The sequence below is a fragment of the Microcaecilia unicolor genome, chromosome 2, assembly GCF_901765095.1.
Source record: "Microcaecilia unicolor chromosome 2, aMicUni1.1, whole genome shotgun sequence".
In the NCBI taxonomy this organism is placed as follows: Eukaryota; Metazoa; Chordata; class Amphibia; order Gymnophiona; family Siphonopidae; genus Microcaecilia; species Microcaecilia unicolor.
This window is the reverse complement of record NC_044032.1, coordinates 225,927,033-225,946,015: the sequence shown is the minus strand read 5'-3', so window position 1 is coordinate 225,946,015 and position 18,983 is coordinate 225,927,033. Positions and strand designations below refer to the sequence as shown.

General features: G+C 43.2%; 1 protein-coding gene across 3 annotated transcripts in view; it reads left to right on the top strand.

Moving 5' to 3' along the window:
• The window catches only part of SVEP1 (sushi, von Willebrand factor type A, EGF and pentraxin domain containing 1), a 538,231-nt gene that overhangs the window by 469,487 nt on the left and 49,761 nt on the right, over nt 1–18,983 (top strand). For all 3 annotated transcript variants that reach the window (XM_030193745.1, XM_030193746.1, XM_030193744.1), the window contains 2 exons: nt 1,024–1,197; nt 6,411–6,587. In XM_030193745.1, coding sequence (XP_030049605.1) covers nt 1,024–1,197; nt 6,411–6,587 — 351 coding nt within the window. The remainder of the gene's footprint in view (nt 1–1,023; nt 1,198–6,410; nt 6,588–18,983) is intronic.

Sequence of the window (18,983 nt, the reverse complement as noted above, 5' to 3'; positions counted from 1 at the left end):
ATGCTGGATAGGTAGGGGTGCCAAATAATAGGCTGCAGGAGGGCGCCAGAAACCCTAGCACCGGCCCTGCCCTGATTGGTTTTATTTCCCCATGGGGTGCATTTTCCTATTCCTCTTTTTTTCTTGCAGATTTCATTCTTCAACGTGCACAGTTTTCCACATTTCCTGGCTTAGTAAAATATCTGTATGTCAGTGGAGTATATGCCTCCATTGTTTTCTTTATGTATTACATGATGTGACATTTATTCTATATTGACCAACAATTTGTTTATAAGCAGCATTGCTTGGCTATTCAAAATACCAAACATTCTGTGGCTGTACGATACCCTTAAGGAGTGAGTCACAAAAAACTACTTTTTTTCTCTGTCTCCATCCACTGGTCGATGGACACAACTCACTGGTTCTGGTCTGATGGGACTAAAGGAAAGAAAATGATCAAGTAAGGCATACTTTTACCATACTAGCCTCTAGACTAGGCTCTTCCTATTTTTTAGTGAACAGCTAGAATATAGACCAGTGTTGAATCCAGACATTATCATATAGAGCACACTGAGTCATTCTTAGCTGTACCCCACTGCACCTGTTGCATATATGGATGTGTATTCTTGTTTTTTGTCAAGGAAATCAGAACCACATTTTCATGAATGCCATAAAGAAGAACCAGAACTGGCTTAGCCAATGATTTTTGGCACTGAGTTACATGATGAGCTAGAAAGGAAATGCACAGATAAGTTGGTGACATATGTTCTCAATTTTAATCTGTAAAAATTTCATACTAGTTAGTCTAGTAGGACCACACACTCTGGTCCTCTTTAATCAACTAAAGTTTTGCAGGTAATGTTTGTTAATAGCAATAGTTAACCTACAGGTGGCATTCCATCATTTGGGGGTAGGCAGCAATGCTGCTAACAAGAGGCAATTGTTGCTACTATGCATTAATAATGTAGCTGTAAAGAAGGAGAGCAGTTAACTAGACCTTGGAGGTGATGATTGGATGGTGTTAGTGACTGTGCTTTCTTGCAGAGACTACTTGTGAGGCACCAGTTCTGCAGGAACATGGCAAGGCGATATATGAGAACCTGACTGTTGGTAGCAAAGTGGAGTATTCTTGCAGTGAAGGATTCAGCTTGGAAGGGGAACCTCTCACAGAATGTACAGAAAATGGAAGTTGGAACCATCCAATTCCCCTGTGCAAACGTATGTAATTGCTTCAAGCAGCAAATTGGCTTAGTTTTGCTCAGTATAGTCATTTATGTCTGATACTTTTGTTATATATTTCACCATGCAAAGGAGCAAGAAAGCTCCTTATCACTTTCAACTTAGAAAGTGCTAACTTCTTTCATATAGTAAATATAAAATATTTTGAGTAATTTAGATAAAATCGGCATGCCTATTGAGAACGGTATTTCTCTTTTGCGTTTGTCAAGAAATTCGATAATCATTTGATTGGGCTGTTAAGAAATACCATCTCAGCCCAACACTGGATATCCAAACCTCAGTTTAACTGTTGAGAGAGCCATAAATTGCAGCCTTGAAAAAGGCTTTTAACTACATCTAGGTATGGAATCTTTATTAGAATCAGCAGAATATCTAAGGTGCAACTTCATTTTTCCATGGGCATTGTCTCTAAGTAGGTTAGTGCTAGATAAACCATGGGAGTTATGAACTCTGTCTCTCAGATTTACTGCTGATGGTCTACTGTAGCTGGAAGTTGTGCATTGGCTTATTGCTGAGGCATGAGTCATGCTTGTATATTTTGTCTATAGAGTCATATTTTGGCATTCTTTAAGTAATTAGTTAAATTAAAATTACAGATGGATTAGTCAGTAATATCTATTCTGGGAATTTATATTCAAAGGCCTCCAGCTGCCCAAAATTTCTGACACAGATCTGCAGAAAAGAATAATTGCTGATATCATAGGTACAATTCCCATCTCAATCTCATTGCAAGAGAATTTAAACTTATAGAACTTTCAATTGCAACCCTCTTCTAAGTATTGTATGTTCTATAAGTGTTAATCTTCAGAATAAGATTACTTATACTATAAGGCTCTTCAGAGCCAGAAAAGGGGACCACAATCAGGACAGAAAGGAATCCTGAGTAGAGTGCAAGAGAATAAGCAAATCATCCAAAGTGAAGAAACTATCAGTCTTACTGACAGTGGAGACCTTAGAGCTGAGAAAAAAAACAAACAAACAAACAAACAAACAGATGACTAGTGCAACATCTTCACAGAGGCAACCAGAGTAAAAGAATCATAGCCAAGGATGTTGCAGCAGTATGCCTTATGGGCCTGAGATGCAGCTGTCACGGTCCCAGGCTTTAAACAAACAGTCACGAACTCTGGAACAACGTGAGCCCTTGGCCTACTGTCGAGCGGCAGCAGGAGGCAACCCCCCCCCCCCCCCCCCCAAGCAGGACTGGACTAACAAGCTTGGCTTGGCTGGAACCAGATGCTGGGACGGACTTGGCTTGACAGGAACCTGATGCAGCACCAGACTTGGCTTGACTGGAACAGGATTCAGGATACTGGAACAAGCTTGGCAGAAACAGGATTCAGGATACTAGAACAAGCTGGGCAGGAACAGGATTCAGGATACTGGAATAGGATTCAGGATACTCAAACAAACTTGGCAGAACAGGATTCAGGATACTGTATAATTCACAACAATACTCAAGCAGGATTCAGGATTTTCAAACAAGCTTGGCTGGAACAGGATACAGGATACTGGAACAGGATTCAGGATACTCAAGCAGGATTCAGGATACTCAAACAAGCTTGGCTGGAACAGAAGCTGAAAGCAAAAAGGGCAGACACAAGCAGAAAGGGAACTGGAGCTGAAGACAAACAGGGCAGACACCAGCAGGAAACAAAGCTGACCCACACAGACAAACAACAGAACTAAGGCTGAAGCTAAGGTAGAGGGGACTAGAACAAGCAAGGCAGACTAGGCAGGACACAAAGCAGACCCACACAGACAAACAGAGAAGAACAGAAGCAGAAGTGCTCATGGGCACACAGACTATGAACAAGGCAACAAGAAATCAAGACAGAAGTGCCCACAGGCACACAGACTATGAACAAGGCAGAAGTGCTTCACTGCACACGGACTAACCTGGAGACCTTTGGCATTGCAAAGGCCCTGAATGAAAGTGCACCACTTCCTTATAAACAGGACAGAGACAGGAAATACACTGAACCCAAAGTGAGGCTTGAAACACACAGGAAAGAAACAATGCAGACAGTAGCCAGCTCAGCAGCTGACCATCAGGACATAAGGTGAGTCAGCGAGGGATCACGACCACACTCGTGACACATGGGATGATTTTCCAAGAGCTATTGAGCAGTGATGGTGTCCATCTTTTATGGAAGGGGCAAAGTGTCTTCCGTAACAGACTGCCTAAAGTACTAAAGAGGGCTTTAAACTAAATTTGCTGCGAATGGGTGAGAAAAGCCTCAAAGTCATTAATAACCTTCAGAAAGGCAAGACATCAAATACCTTTATAGAAAAGGGGAAAAGAGTAACATCTGGAAAGCCTTGTATACAAATGCCCGTAGTATGGGAAACAAATTTCTAGATCTAGAGGCTACAATGATAGAAGCCGGCTTGGATTTAGTGGCAGTCACAGAAACATGGTTCTTGGAGAACTATGACTGGGATATAGTTGTACCTGGCTACAATCTGTTCAGGAAGGACAGGGTAGGAAAAAAGGTGGAGGAGTGGCATTATATGTTAAGAATAATATTAACATGACAGAATTGCAGGACATATGGGTAAGGAAGAAGCACTGTGGGTTAAACTGGTAAGAGGGAAAGGAAAACTTATTTACATTGGTGTAATGTACAGGTCACTTTCACAGTCAGAAGAAATGGACAGAGATTAATTGAAGACATTGAGAAGATAGCTAAGAAAGAGAAGTACTACTGATAGGTGATTTAATATGCCATTCGTCGATTGGAACATTCCAGCTGTGGGGTCGTCTAGAAGCAAATGGATATTGGATTCTCTATAGGAAAAATTGTTCCAGCAGTGGGTAACAGAACCAACATGAGATGGAGCTATTCTAGACCTGGTGCTTACCACCCAGAAAAAGGATCCTTTCTTAATAATTCCTAACATTATATTTGCTTTCTTGGCCACTGCTGCACATTGAGCAGAGGGTTTCAATGTATCATCATTATGTTATGTTATTTATAGTGTCTTCATTGGGTATCTGTAATGCAGTGACATTGACTTCTTTGCATTCCTTCGCTAAACACTATAGGATTGATATGACATATGTCTCTTGCAGTTACACAGGCATCATTTGGCACTTTGGTTCTTTCTGCAGACGTTTCCGTTCTTGCTGTAGAAGAAAACTGTTTAGTACTTCCCACATGTTTTGGACTGATCTGGTTATAATTCTAAGGAAGGAGAAATTAGGTCTTACCTGCTAATTTTTTGTTCATTAGTACCACAAGAGTAGTCTAACTTCCACCCCTATTATGTTTCTTGTGTTCAGCAGTGTTTCCAACCTTTACCCAATGGTCAAGACTTTCTAGTTGGTGGTGTTCTTGTTGCTCTCAATTCTTTTATATAGATTCTTGGTCAGTAGTGTATGAAAGGAAATCTTTTAATCAAAAAAAGAAATATAGAGTCCTGTCAAAAAACGCCTAGCCAACCACCTGGGGCTACCCCACAGCCACATAGATGGTCTATCCCCAACACAGCTCAGGTCCGCCTGCACCTGCCACTTGTGCTCTACACTAGCACCCTCCTCCCACCGACTGGGTCCCAACCGCTTCTGGGTGAGTCTCTCACCCTCAAATTATCCCTATTGATTTCTAGGTTACTGGGGGCTACACTCCCTGTGGTCCCACAGTTCCAAGAAAGCACTCACAGTCCCAACACACAAACCACTAGGATTCTTAGTCAATCCAGACAAGCAGAAGTAGTAAACTAAAATTGGTTATTGTCATGAAAAGATATTGAACAGTGAACCATAAAAACAGATGGAACAAAAACAGCACATAATAACCGTTAACTGAATATGGATCAATTATAACACTATCTAAACATTTGTTTACTATCTAAATAGTACCTGGGGAGATCAGGACATATAGCTGCTCAAAAGTTATCAAATATAACTGTTCATAGGGCCTCAGCAAAGAGATCCTTCTCTCTTTTCTCCCTGGGTAAGACTGGAGAAAAAGCCAGTACATCCAAGCTAAACTTTGAACTCTTGGGCCAATCAGAGCCCAGAACAACAAGTTTTAAAAAATAGCTGGTCACATCACTGCAAGTTACCTCTTATCTGTGTTAACTAGAAGGAACAGTCAGTTCTCTGTAACAGCTTTAAATATGTACCACCTGCTGGCCATACTAGAGAAATAATACAGTTTTATAGGCTTAAAACCCACTGTTTTGTCACAAGTCCCCACTGCTTTGTTATAAAATACTGAATTGTGAGAGTTGCACAGGTTCCTTATGAGTTCAGCACAATTCTGTACTCTCTATCGCCACCTGCTGGTCAATGGACATAACTCACACATTTTGGACTGATCTGGTGGTGGTGGTAAAGGAAAGAAAATAAGCAGGTAAGATTTCATTTCTCCTAATTACATGAAGCCATGGTAGGACTTAACATTCATATATGCATACAGCAGAAAATGATTTACCTTTGTGGTGAATACAGTTATTGTCATTTGAAACAATATAAGAAATGATATTTCCTGTCATTTCATGTCACTTTTAAAATGAAATTCTGCTGCAGTCCCTCCTCCAGCCATCATTAAAAAAAAGAATTGTGTCCTACCTGATTCAAATTTCCCCTCTCTCCCCCTCATCCACAAACATTTTCTCCCTCTTTCTGGAGTCCTTTCTGGATCTCCTCTGCTCAGAGCCAGCCCAACCATAAGACAAGAATAGGCAGTCTCCTAGGGTGGCAGCTTCTTAAGGGCAACAAAGAGCAGCTGCAGTCCAAGCAAAACAGTAGGTCCTGACAGCCACTCAAACTCAAAGAGCTGTCAGCACATACTTTAGCATCTGCCTTAAGTCTGTTGATGCCATTTTTAAAATTGAACGCAATAGGGCAGGAGCAACTGGGGATTTCTTCTGCCCCTCTCTGTACTCCTGTTGTTATTGGTAAGCTAGATAGGTCAGGAGAGGCTTACGGGGGGGGGGGGGGTGAAAGAAAGCCATGAAAATATTGAATTGAATAGTGCACCTTGTAAATTCACATATATTAAAACATAAAGAAAACAAACAAATAGCAAAACAAAACAGTTCCCTTACTGATGACACATCACAAAATGAAAAATAATGCACATTCCTAACAGAGAGAACACAGACAAAAAAAAACAACTATTTTGTTTTCCAAGAAATATATTTTTAATAATGCTTTAAAAAACATCTATTTTCATTCACAGCAAATCCATGTCCAGTCCCTTTGATAATACCAGAGAATGCTGTTTTGTCTGAAACTGAGTTTTACGTTGGCCAGAATGTGTCTGTCAAGTGCCAGAAGGGCTTTCGACTACAAGGCCTAGCTGTGATGATCTGTAATCCGGATCAAACATGGACTCCAACCAGTGCAAAATGTGAAAGTACGTAATTGTGTAATGCTAGATAATTAGAACGACTCCTTTTTTGGATACTTTGGGGTAATTCTACAACAAAACTGCATAGTTTTGGGTGGAAGAAAGGTGTTTAAATGGCAGTATTTTGTTATTTAACTGTGTCAGTGGTCTCATATAGAATTCCAACAAGAGGCAAAATACATACCATGATTTCATAATGCATACTTTTCAAGTGGATATGCACAAAAGTGGAGTTTGGGTGAAGTGTATAGGTATGTGCTGTACACCTCTGGGGCCACAATGACCCAGACAGAGTTCACAGGTCTTTGCATGACTCTTGCAAGGATCAAACAAACCCACACCAGTCACCCAGGATAGATATTTACCGTATATACTAACTCTTTATTTGCAGAAGGTAATAAATTAGGAGTCACAGGATTCAGGCAGACATAGCTGCAGTGCATCAGATGTCAATCAACACAATTAGAATAATCACATCAAGCAAATAAGCACTGAAACAGGGAGGACCTTTTCCTCCCCTTTGACCAATTTCCGGGGAATTTCAGAGAAAACAAATCATAAACGCCAGCTTGTACAGACCTTGGAACTAGTTTCTGCACAAAAGATGTTTCAGAAAAGTTCCAATTAAAAGTTCTAAAAGAATCCGTAGAGATGTTGCTACAGGCATAGGCGTCAGAACGGGGGGAGCCATGGGTGCAGTGACACCCCCAGAAATCGGGAGGGAGCAGGATGCACACCAGGCGCTCCCCATTCCTTCCTGACCACTACTCAGCAGTCATGGCAAAAACAGAGAAAAAGATCATAGGGCCATGCTGTTCCTGCTCTCGGCTGCCGGTCCCACCTTTCTGTGACATCATTTCCTGTTTCTGAGCAGAGCCAGCAGCTGCAAGCAGGAACAGTGCAACTCCGCCCCGCAATCTTTTTCTTTGTTTTTGCTGCCACTGCTGAAACAGCAGTAGCAGAAGTGGTGGCCATGGCAGTTGGGTGGGAGTGGGGCAAGCCTGGAGTGCCAGTGGTGGTGGGGGTGCCTGGTGGGAGGGGGAGAGAGGGGGTAGATGCTGGATGTTGGGGGGGGGGGACTGATAAAGGGGAAAGTCATTGGCTGTGCGGGTGGGGGGACAGATACCGGATGGAAGGGAGGAGAAAGGTGGCAGATGCTGGATGTAGGGAGTAGAGAAGGGCCAGACACTGGAATGAGTGGGATAGAGGGGACAGATGATGAATGGAAAGGAGGAGAGAGGTTGCAGATGCTGGCTGTAGGGGGAGGGGAGAAAGATCCTGGATGAGGGGGAGAGGGATGACAGATGCCAGTTGGAAGGAAGGAGAGATATGGCAGATGCTGGATGTAGGGAGAAGCGGAGGGCCAGATGCTGGATGAGGGGAAGAGACGGGACAGATCTGGATGTAGGGGGGGAAAGGGACAGATACCAGATGGAAGGGGGGAGAGAGATGGCAGACACTGGATGTAGGGGGACAGGGGACACATGCCAGATGGAAGGGGAAAGAGAGGTGGCAGACGCTGGATGTAAGGAGGACAGAGGAAACAGATGCCGGATGGAAGGGGGGAGAGAGGTAGCAGACACTGGATGTAAGGAGGAGAGGAGGGACAGATGCTGGGTTAGGGGGAGAGAGTTGACAGACGCTGGATATAGGGAGAGAGGAGGGATAGACTCTGGATGAGGAGGTAGAGGGGACAAATGCCGGATAAAAAAAGAGGAGAAACTTGATGTGGGGGACAGGAGGGGAAGATGCGGGACAGATGCTGGATGAGAGGGAGAGAGATGACAGATGCCAGATGGAAGGTAGGAGAGAAGTGGCAGACATTGGATGTAAGGGAGAGAGAGGGGACAGATGCCGGATGGAAAGAGGGAGAGAGATGGCAGACACTGGATGTAGGGAGGAAAAGGAGGAATAGACACTGGATGGGGGAAGAGGAGGGCGAGACACTGGATAAGGGGGAGAGAGAGGAGACAGATGACGGATGGGAGAAAGGTGGCAGATGCTGGATGATGAGGAGAGAAAGGACAGATGCCAGATGGAAAGGGGGAGAGAGGTGGCAGACGCTGGATGTAGGGGACAGGGGAGGGATGAAGGGGTGACGGGACAGAAGCTAGATGGAAGGGGGGAGAGAAGTGGCAACCACTGGATATAGGGGGGAGAGAGGAGACAGATGCCAGATGGAAGGGAGGAGAGGTGGTAGATACTGGATGGAAAGGGGAGATAGACGGGGCAGATGCTGGATGGAAAAGGGGAGAGATAGGGCAGATGCTGGATGGAAAGGGGGAGAGAGAGGGGGCAGGCACTGGATGGAAAAGGGAGATGGGGTTCCGGTGACGTCATGCTGAGCAATGGTGGTGTGAGAGAACAGCTCCACACACCAGCAAAGAAGATCGATCTCATATAACCACCCTGGGCAACATTGAAAAGTGCAGACCCGACGAGCGAGTATAGGAGATTTGCGGGACGCAAGGATGGCTGGAAAAGAGGCAGCGGGTTCCCGTAAATCCCTCAAAGAATTTTAGTATCGGCCACAGCAGATGGCAGACAAGATGGCGCCTGTGGAGGAGCGAGGCAAAAATATCACGGAGGGCCAAAGTGCACCACCCGACGAGAGTGCAACGGAGAGCGAACTCACAGCGAAGGATTTCTGGGCCATGCTCGATGTGATCCGAACGGATATCAGGGGGTCCGTGATGATTTCGCTACCCTTGCAGCTGAATTGCGTGGTGAAATAACAGAAATAGGCCGCCGGGTGGACGAGTTCGATGACCACGTGGAGATGCAGCAGGAAGCTTTGAGCAATGTGGAAGCAGCATTGAAGGAGCAACAGGCGCAATACAGATCGCTCAGTGATAAAATCGAAGACCTGGAAAACAGGGGAAGGAGATCCAAAATTCGCATTAGGGGCATACCGGAGCAGGCGGAATACCTGAACTGTGAGCGGATTACACAGCAAATAGCGAGTATGCTGTTATCGGTGGAAGGCCTTGAAGTGGCTCCCGAAACGATTAAAGTGGACAGAGCGCATAGAACACTGGCGCGTATGAAAAATAATATGCCTCGAGACATCATTGCTTGCTTTTCAGACTATAAAGTAAAAGAACCAATTCTCCGTGAGGCAAGGAAAATAGACGCGCTGCAGTGGGACTCCCTACCTATTGAACTGTATCAGGATCTCGCCCCAGTCACCTTAAAGAGACGAGCGGAGATGAAGAATTTTACCAGATATTTGCGTGATAAAGGGATTACTTATAGATGGCAGCATCCATTTGCTCTTGCTTACAACCAAGATGGAAAATGGAGCCGGGTATCAAATGTTGAGGAAGCACGTGCAACGTGGCCTGAGGTAGAGGTGCCCGCGGAGGATACGGCGGAGCAAGGTAGACCGGAGGCGACCTCACGACCGGCGAGACAGCGGTGGACAAGAGTGGCGAGAGGCAAGGGACGCCTCACCAGACAGCATTCCGAAAAGAAACTACCATCATCACAAAATAATGTTACTTGACGTTGGTAGCTTGATCTATGATATTACATAAGCTATTGCTGTGGTCTGTATGAATAGAGGTTCTCAAGTTGGGGGAAGTTATAGGCGATAAGAAGGTGGTTGTATATGAATGTATGGGGAAGTATGGAACATACCCTGGGTGTGGTTGGTCACCGTTCTCACAATTTGGTGGTGGGATCAAGTTGACCCATCGTTTAGATAAGGGTGGGGGGTGGGAGGATGGGTGGAGGGTGGGGTATGGGGTATCTCATGACACTGCTAGTATTATACATAGGCACTGTAGGCAGGGGGTGTCCCCTGAGCTGGATTTTTGGGTGAGATATGCTAAGCCACCATGACAGAGCTTACCTGCCTATCATTTAATGCTCGTGGCCTAAATTCCCCTATAAAGCGTAAAAGGCTGTTTCGGGAGGCACTGAGAGTGGATGCGGATGTACTGTTTGTTCAGGAGACGCATCTGCTGCTTCGACATGAACACTTAGTACAACATGCTAAGTACCCACACCAGTATTTGGCCTCTAATAGGCAACCTGTAAAAACAGCGGGAGTAGGAATATTCTTGAAGCAAGGACGTAACTGGGAGATACAGGCTGTGAAGAAGGATCCAGGGGGGAAGTTTGTGTTGGTGGTATTGACTCTGGGGCAGCACACATATACTTTATTAAATATCTATGCACCTAATCAGTCACAGGGTGAATTTTATGAATCCCTCAGTACTCAGCTTTCACGAAACGTGCAAGGGGAAATCTTGATTGGAGGGGACTTTAATTTGACGATGGACCCGGAGTTAGACAACTCAAAAGGGATAGCTAACTATGCTCAACCAGATCGAGACAGGCTGATCCAATTCTTGAATCAGTGGGGCGTGGTAGATATATGGAGACTATTACATGGTAGGGAAAGGGATTATACCTGTTATTCTGCCCCACATGATACCTACTCGAGAATAGATATGTGGATGGGAAGCGCAGGAGTAGCCCTACAGGCAGAATCTGTAGAGATCCACACAAGGACCTGGTCAGATCATGCTCCCCTCTCTCTAACACTCCGGGGCTTCCCAGTGAATGACAGGCATAAGAGATGGCAGTTCCCTGATGGTGTGCTGGACGATCCTAAAAATGTTCAGCGCATTACAGGAGAACTTAGGGAATTCTTGCAGTTTAATGATATCCCGGGAACATCATCAGAAATTCTATGGGAAAGCCTGAAGGTAGTGATTATGTTGGAATGTATTGTATTTTTACATGCATTGCCTGTCACCTATTATTTCTCTGTGATTACTCTGTGACCTCTGATGTGAATTACTTAGAGAGGTCACACAGCTATGCAACTTCCTGTGGGGGTTTAGATGCAGCAGACACAGCACATGGAGCACATGGAGCTCATGATCTCTCCTAACCTGAGAGGATCTATGGTGGTGTGAGCATCCATTACCATCTAAGCACATGGAAGGAGCTGATAAGACAAATGTATAGTAATATGTAAATATAAGCCTGTCTGATTATAATCTAACTACAAACTGTGAGTAAACAGATGTTTTGTTACTTCAACTTTAAAGTGACTCAGCAGTGAATTATTCTGGGGTGAATGAGAGAGAGATGAAGAAAGAAATTAACATTTCTAAAGCTGAAGCTGTGTGTACTAAAATCTGCTAATTATTTACTACAAATAATCCAACAAAAGGGTTATGGGCCCAGGGCCAGGAATTGAAAAAGAAGAGAAATATTACCAGGCAGAAAAAAAAGGCCACATTTTTTTCTCTTAAGTTTTAAAGGAAAGATTCAGTCTGTCTCTCTCTCCCCCCACACAGCAGACAGAAGGCTAAGAAAATGGCTGAGGGAAGAAATTCACCATTTTTCTATTCTCTCAAGGTGCCTAAATTAACTGAGTTTAATTATCGGCAGTGGGAACTAAGATTCATATGTCTCCTTCGAGCAAAAGGATTACATATATGCTTAGACCAAGACAGAACAGCTGAAAATATGGCTGAATGGGACAATGCAAACTATTATGTGAAGTGCATGCTTTTGGAAGCTCTCTCAGAGAAACAAGCCATATTAGTGGAGGGAAAAGATACACCAAAGGACATTTTATATAAACTGAGAACTATGTATGCAACTACATATGCAAAGCAGCAACCAATTTGGCTGGCAGAGTTGAATGAAACCAAATTAAGGGATAAAAGTAAATGTAATGATCACATTATGCATCTTATGTCTTCATTTCAAAAGCTAGAACTTTCTGGAATTCCCATGTGTGATGCATTGAAAAGAGCATTTCTTTTTACCTCACTATCAAAGAAGTTTGATGTTTTTAGGTCTGTAAATGAGGCCATTGAAGGGCAATCTTTTGAACAGACAACATCAAAACTAAGGCAGGAATGCATAATAAATGATTCTGAGGAGATGTGTTCTCAAAGCAAGTCAGAGAGAAATGAAACAAATTTCTTGGCAAAGAACAGAGGAAGGCGGAGCTATGGGAAAACTCCACCCAAGGGCAAGCTGATTTGCTACTCATGTGGAAAGGAGGGACATGTATCTAAATGGTGTAAGGAAACACAAAACACTCCCTCTAGCTCACCTAAGCCAATGGAACAAAAGAATTTTCAAACCAGGAAATGTATGAAGGACAAAGATAAACACAAGGGCTTTCTAATGGCAGAAAAATCTTTGACTATGGTAAATAATAAATTCAAATGAAAGTACTTGGATTTTGGATTCGGGGAGCACATGCCATTTAACCAATTGTAAGGATTTCTTTCAGGAAATGTGTCCAGAGGAAGGTATTCTTAAAACTGCAAACGCAGGGACTGCTAAGATCCAAGCAAAAGGTATTGGATTCTTAAAATGCAAAGTGTCTAATGAAGTTAAAGAAATTCCTGTAAGTGATGTCTTGTATATTCCCCAAGCAGTTTGCAATATGCTTAGTGTATCTACATTAGATAAGAAGGGATTTGTGATTCATTTTGAAAACAGTAAGTGCACAATCTCTAAAAATGATGAAGTGTATGCTGAAGCTTTTATGCATAATGATGTTTATAAGCTGAACATTTCAGGTGAAGCCTCACATCTGGCGCAAGTAAGGAAGAATGATGGAAAATGTAGTCTGGAAATCTGGCACCGCCGCCTGGGACATCGTGATTCTAAGGTGATCCAGGATCTTTACAGTAAGCAACTGGCCACTGGCATTCAGATAAGTGCAGATGCTGGTAAAATGGAGAAATGCATAGACTGTGTTACTCAAAAAGGTGTGAGACCCTCATTTCCTGCATACACAGGAAATAGGAGTAATAAAGTGCTGGACTTAATACACAGTGACTTATGTGGACCGTTTAATATCCCATCATTGGGAAATAACAGATTTGTGCTAATATTCTTGGATGATTTCTCTAGATATTGTGTGGCCTATTTGCTGAAAGAGAAAAGTCAAGTCACAGACATGCTGAAGAAATACGTAGCCATGGTGAGCAATAAATTTGAAAGAAAACCAAAGGTTCTTCAGACCGACAATGGTGGTGAGTTCACTTCACAAAGCATGCGCACATTTCTAGAACAAGAAGGCATTCAGCATATCACAACAGTAGCTTATACACCAGAGCAAAATTCTGTTGCAGAGAGAAAATTTAGGTCACTTGTGGAAATGACCAGATGTATGCTGTCAGATAGCAATCTCCCTAAAAGACTATGGGGGGAAGCCATTCTCACAGCAGTGTACCTACAAAACAGAATGCCAACTAAAGGCGCTGAGCGCACACCACATGAGACATGGCATGGTAGGAAGCCAAACCTGTCACACATAAGAACATTTGGAAGTACAGCATATGCTCATGTACCAAAGCAAAGAAGGCATAAGCTGGATTCCACAACACAAAGGGGCATTTTAGTTGGCTATGCTCCAGGACACAAAGGATATAGAATTTTGAATCTGAAAACTGGCATTGTTGGCATAAGACATGTTACATATTTTGATGAAAACAAAAGGGTTGATAAAGGCTGGATTATCCCAGATGAGCCTTATCATCCAGAATATGAAACTAGAACCATAATAGACATGCCAGTGTATATAAATGCCATACCAAGGCAGATGTCTGAAAGCAACTCACCTGTATCTAACGAGGAACAGGCAGAGGAAACAGACACAGAAAGGATCATTGAAGAAGACAGTACAGTTGGAGAAGGGGAATCAATTGGAGAAGAACTCTCAGATTTAGAGGATGCGGAAAGGTCAGACCAACCTGTTGTCAGACGCTCATCCAGGGAAAACAAAGGTGTTCCACCCCCAAGACTGTCTTACCTAACAAAGTCAGCAGAAGCTCAAGAGCCCTTAACATGGGATGAGATTGAGAAAATGCCAGCAGAAGAAGCTGCTGAATGGCATAAAGCTGCACAAGAAGAAATTGATGCATTGGATAAAAATAATACTTGGATTCTTACAAAATTACCTCCTGGCAAGAAAGCTATAGGATGCAAATGGGTATTCAAGTTAAAAAGGAATGCACAAGGAAAAGTGGAAAGGTATAAAGCCAGATTAGTGGCAAAGGGATATCTTCAAAAATATGGAGAAGATTTTGATGAAGTGTTTGCACCTGTAGTGAAACACACGACAATTAGAACACTTCTGAGCATTGCAGTCTCAAAAGGCATGCAAGTCAACCACATTGATGTGAAAACAGCATTTCTTCACGGAGATATAACTGAAGACTTGTACATGGAACAGCCAACAGGTTTCATAAATACAAAACAAAGACAGCTAGTGTGTAAATTAAACAAAGGTCTTTATGGATTAAAGCAAAGTGCAGAATGTTGGAATGATAAATTGCATGAAATATTGACAAATTTGGGATTTAAGCAAGGTGAAGCAGATAAATGCTTGTACACTAGGTGCACAAATGGACAATATGCATACATTTTAGCTTTTGTTGATGATCTGCTCATTGCAAGCAAAAGTGAGCAAGAGTACAAGGACATTGTAAAGTGTTTAAACCAGAATGTTGAGATAAAAGAACTTGGTAATGTGTCATACTATCTTGGTATAGAAATTGAGAAACAAAATGATGGTTCTTATCTTCTAAGCCAGAAGCAGAAAATAAATGAGCTTATTGAAAGTTTAGGTATGCAAGATGCCCAAATTGTAAGCACTCCCATGATCACTGATTTTCTGAAGGATGAAACAGTAAGAGAACCTTTACCAGATAACATCCAATATAGATCAGCCATAGGTAAGCTTTTATATCTAGCTACCACATACAGGGCTGATATAGCAAATGCAGTAGGAATTTTGAGCAGAAGGGTCAGCTCACCTACCAAATCAGATTGGACTGCAGTTAAAAGGATGGTAAGGTATTTAAAGGGTACCATTGATTGTAAATTAAAGATTTCAGCCAATAGTAATCCAAAACTAATATGTTACTGTGATTCAGATTGGGCAGGGGATCATTCTGATTATAAATCCACAAGTGGATATGTGTTTATGTATGGAAATGTACAAATTTCATGGGCCAGTCATAAACAAAGTATTGTGAGTTTGTCTTCTACAGAAGCTGAATATGTGGCAGTATCGGAAGCGTGCAGAGAACTGATGTGGATTGAAAAACTTTTGCTGGATTTCGGAATAGCTGAAAAGAGACCAATCCAGTTAATGGAAGATAATCAGAGCTGCATCCGACTGTCACAGAATGACAAGGTTCAGTCACGCACCAAGCACATCGCAACGAAATACCACAACGTGCGAGAGTTGGTGAAAGAAGGGGTCATCAGTCTACACTATTGTCACACCAGTGAGATGACAGCTGACATCATGACCAAACCGTTACCCAGAGAACATTTTGTGAATCTGCGTATAAAGCTTGGACTTTGTATGAATAAATAATTGCATGACAGTTATGCATGAGAAGGGGTTTGTTGGAATGTATTGTATTTTTACATGCATTGCCTGTCACCTATTATTTCTCTGTGATTACTCTGTGACCTCTGATGTGAATTACTTAGAGAGGTCACACAGCTATGCAACTTCCTGTGGGGGTTTAGATGCAGCAGACACAGCACATGGAGCACATGGAGCTCATGATCTCTCCTAACCTGAGAGGATCTATGGTGGTGTGAGCATCCATTACCATCTAAGCACATGGAAGGAGCTGATAAGACAAATGTATAGTAATATGTAAATATAAGCCTGTCTGATTATAATCTAACTACAAACTGTGAGTAAACAGATGTTTTGTTACTTCAACTTTAAAGTGACTCAGCAGTGAATTATTCTGGGGTGAATGAGAGAGAGATGAAGAAAGAAATTAACATTTCTAAAGCTGAAGCTGTGTGTACTAAAATCTGCTAATTATTTACTACAAATAATCCAACAGATTAGGGGGTCTATGATCTCATTGCAATCTCATTTACAGAAGGATCACTGGGAAAAAGAAAGAATTTTGAGACACACTTTACAACACTTAGAGCCGCTGGCTAAACAAAATCTGGCTACGTCCAGTCAGCATGAGGAAATACATAAAGCTAGAGTACAGCTTTTAGATCTGGAACTTCAGATTATTAAGGAACAGATGCAGCGGACACAACAGGAATATTATGAGTTCAGTAATAAGGCAGGTAAAATACTAGCTTATAAATTGCAGCAGTTTAAGAATCGAAATATGATTAATAGGGTGAGATCAGATGATGGGCAGGTCTGGGATCAAATAGCAGACATTAGGAGAATCTTTGCCGCATACTACCAGAAAATCTATCAGCCAGAGGAAAGGGTGGATGAGGACGCTACCCAGACTTATTTGAATAACGTAGAAATACCCTGTCTGAGGGGGACGGAACAAGAGATGCTATCGGCACCGATAGATCTGGAGGAAGTGACTGCGGCAATTAGGGGCTTGCCTACTGGAAAGGCCCCGGGCGCAGACGGATACAGCAATAGGTTCTATAAATGTTTTAATTCCATTTTGGCCCCTATTTTGGTCCGGGTGTTTAATGACATTCGGTCCGTCTCGGGGATTCCAAGTTCCTGGCGACTAGCAGAGGTAGTCTTAATACTCAAACCACATAAGGACCCGCAAAGCTGTGGCTCATACCGGCCCATATCCCTGCTAGGGACTGATTATAAGATCTTAACCACAATACTGGCTACCCGATTGCAAAAAGTGTTACCACGTCTGATCCATGAGGACCAGTCCGGATTTATTGCAATGAGGCAGACATTTGATAACACCAGAAGGGCACAGTATATCTTAGATAGAATCAAACAGATAGGCTGTCCGGCAGTCTTTGTGTCACTGGATGCTGAGAAGGCATTTGATAGAGTGCTGTGGCCCTTTCTGTTTGCACTGCTGCGGAGAGTAGGAATTAGTGGGCAGTATTTCTGCTGGGTCACGGCGCTCTATCAACAACCGCTATGTCAGCTGCGGCTCAATGGCACGGTCACTGACCCCTTTGCATTACTTAGGGGAACTAGGCAGGGGTGTGCCTTGTCTCCTCTCTTGTTCGCACTGGCTATGGAACCGTTGGCAATTCTGATTCGGACAGACCCCGCGATACAGGGTATCTGCATAGGGACACATGAAACTAAACTTATGCTGTATGCAGATGACGTCTTACTCACGTTGTCGCATCCTGAGAGCTCATTGCAGGCGGTGATGCAGGTAGTGCAGAACTATGGACAGGTAGCAGGCCTAAAGATTAACATTCAAAAATCTGTGATCATGCCCATACAATGCTCTGTTGAGATGCAAGAATCACTACAATCGTCTTTTCCTTTTCAGTGGTCCGCTAAATCTATTCGATACCTAGGGGTTAATTTGACACCAGACACAGGGGATCTGTTTCAGGAAAACTATCTGCCAAAGATGAGAGAGCTTTTTCAGGAATTGGAAAGATGGAGAGGGTTACATATGTCATGGATGCGCCGAATTGCTGCGGTAAAGATGACACTGCTGCCTAAATTACTATACCTATTCATGGCAGTGCCAGTCCCCATACCGCAAACATTCTTTCGTACACTTAATAAGAAAATGTTCGCCTTCATCTGGCATAAACGACCTCCACGAGTGGCTCGCTCTATTTTGTTTCAACTTAGGAGGGATGGGGGTATGGGAGTACCCAACTTTGGCTTATATTACAAGGCAGCCTTATTTCAAATGCTCTCTAATGTTCAGAAGGGCCTGACTAAACTATGGACCTACGCAGCACAGTGGGATTTGAAGGGAGTACCAATTTGGGCGGTGGGATGGCTACCTTTACCGCTACTGAGAAGCCTGGTATCGGATTTGAAAGGTCAGATGAGGGTAGTATTGGGGGAGTGGATAAAGTGTAGAGCAACCTGGTTTCCAGGACGTAACTATCATTTGACCACCCCCATCATCTATGCAACTGATTTCCCACCTGGCCGTGCAGAAAGAATTTATGGGCAGTGGTCGGCGTCCTCCCTGCGACTTCTTGGGCAAATCTGGGAGGATGGGAAGTGCCACTCCTTTGACACCCTAAAAGAAGAATTTGGCCTGGGAGATAGGGACAGGTTTTTTTATTTGCAAATTGGAGATTTTATTCAGAAAAAGCGAGGGAGGACCTGTCCCTAGAGCCCACGGAGCTTGAACTAGCTATCAGATCAGGAGAAGGACGTGGGGGGATATCACGTATTTATAGAGCCCTGCTACATAAGACCCAACCCTTGTCCAAATGTATTAAAAAATGGGAGGCTTTGCTGGGTAGATCATATGAGGAGGGGGATTGGAAAAGAATATTCAAACGCTTATTGACATTTTCTGTGGCTACTCCCTTGCTGGAAAACGGCCATAAAATGCTGTATCAGTGGTACCTGACCCCAAGCCGGCTGGCCCGTATATTTAAAAATGGGTCGGCAGCCTGTTGGCGAAACTGTGGGGCAACAGGCACCTTCTGGCA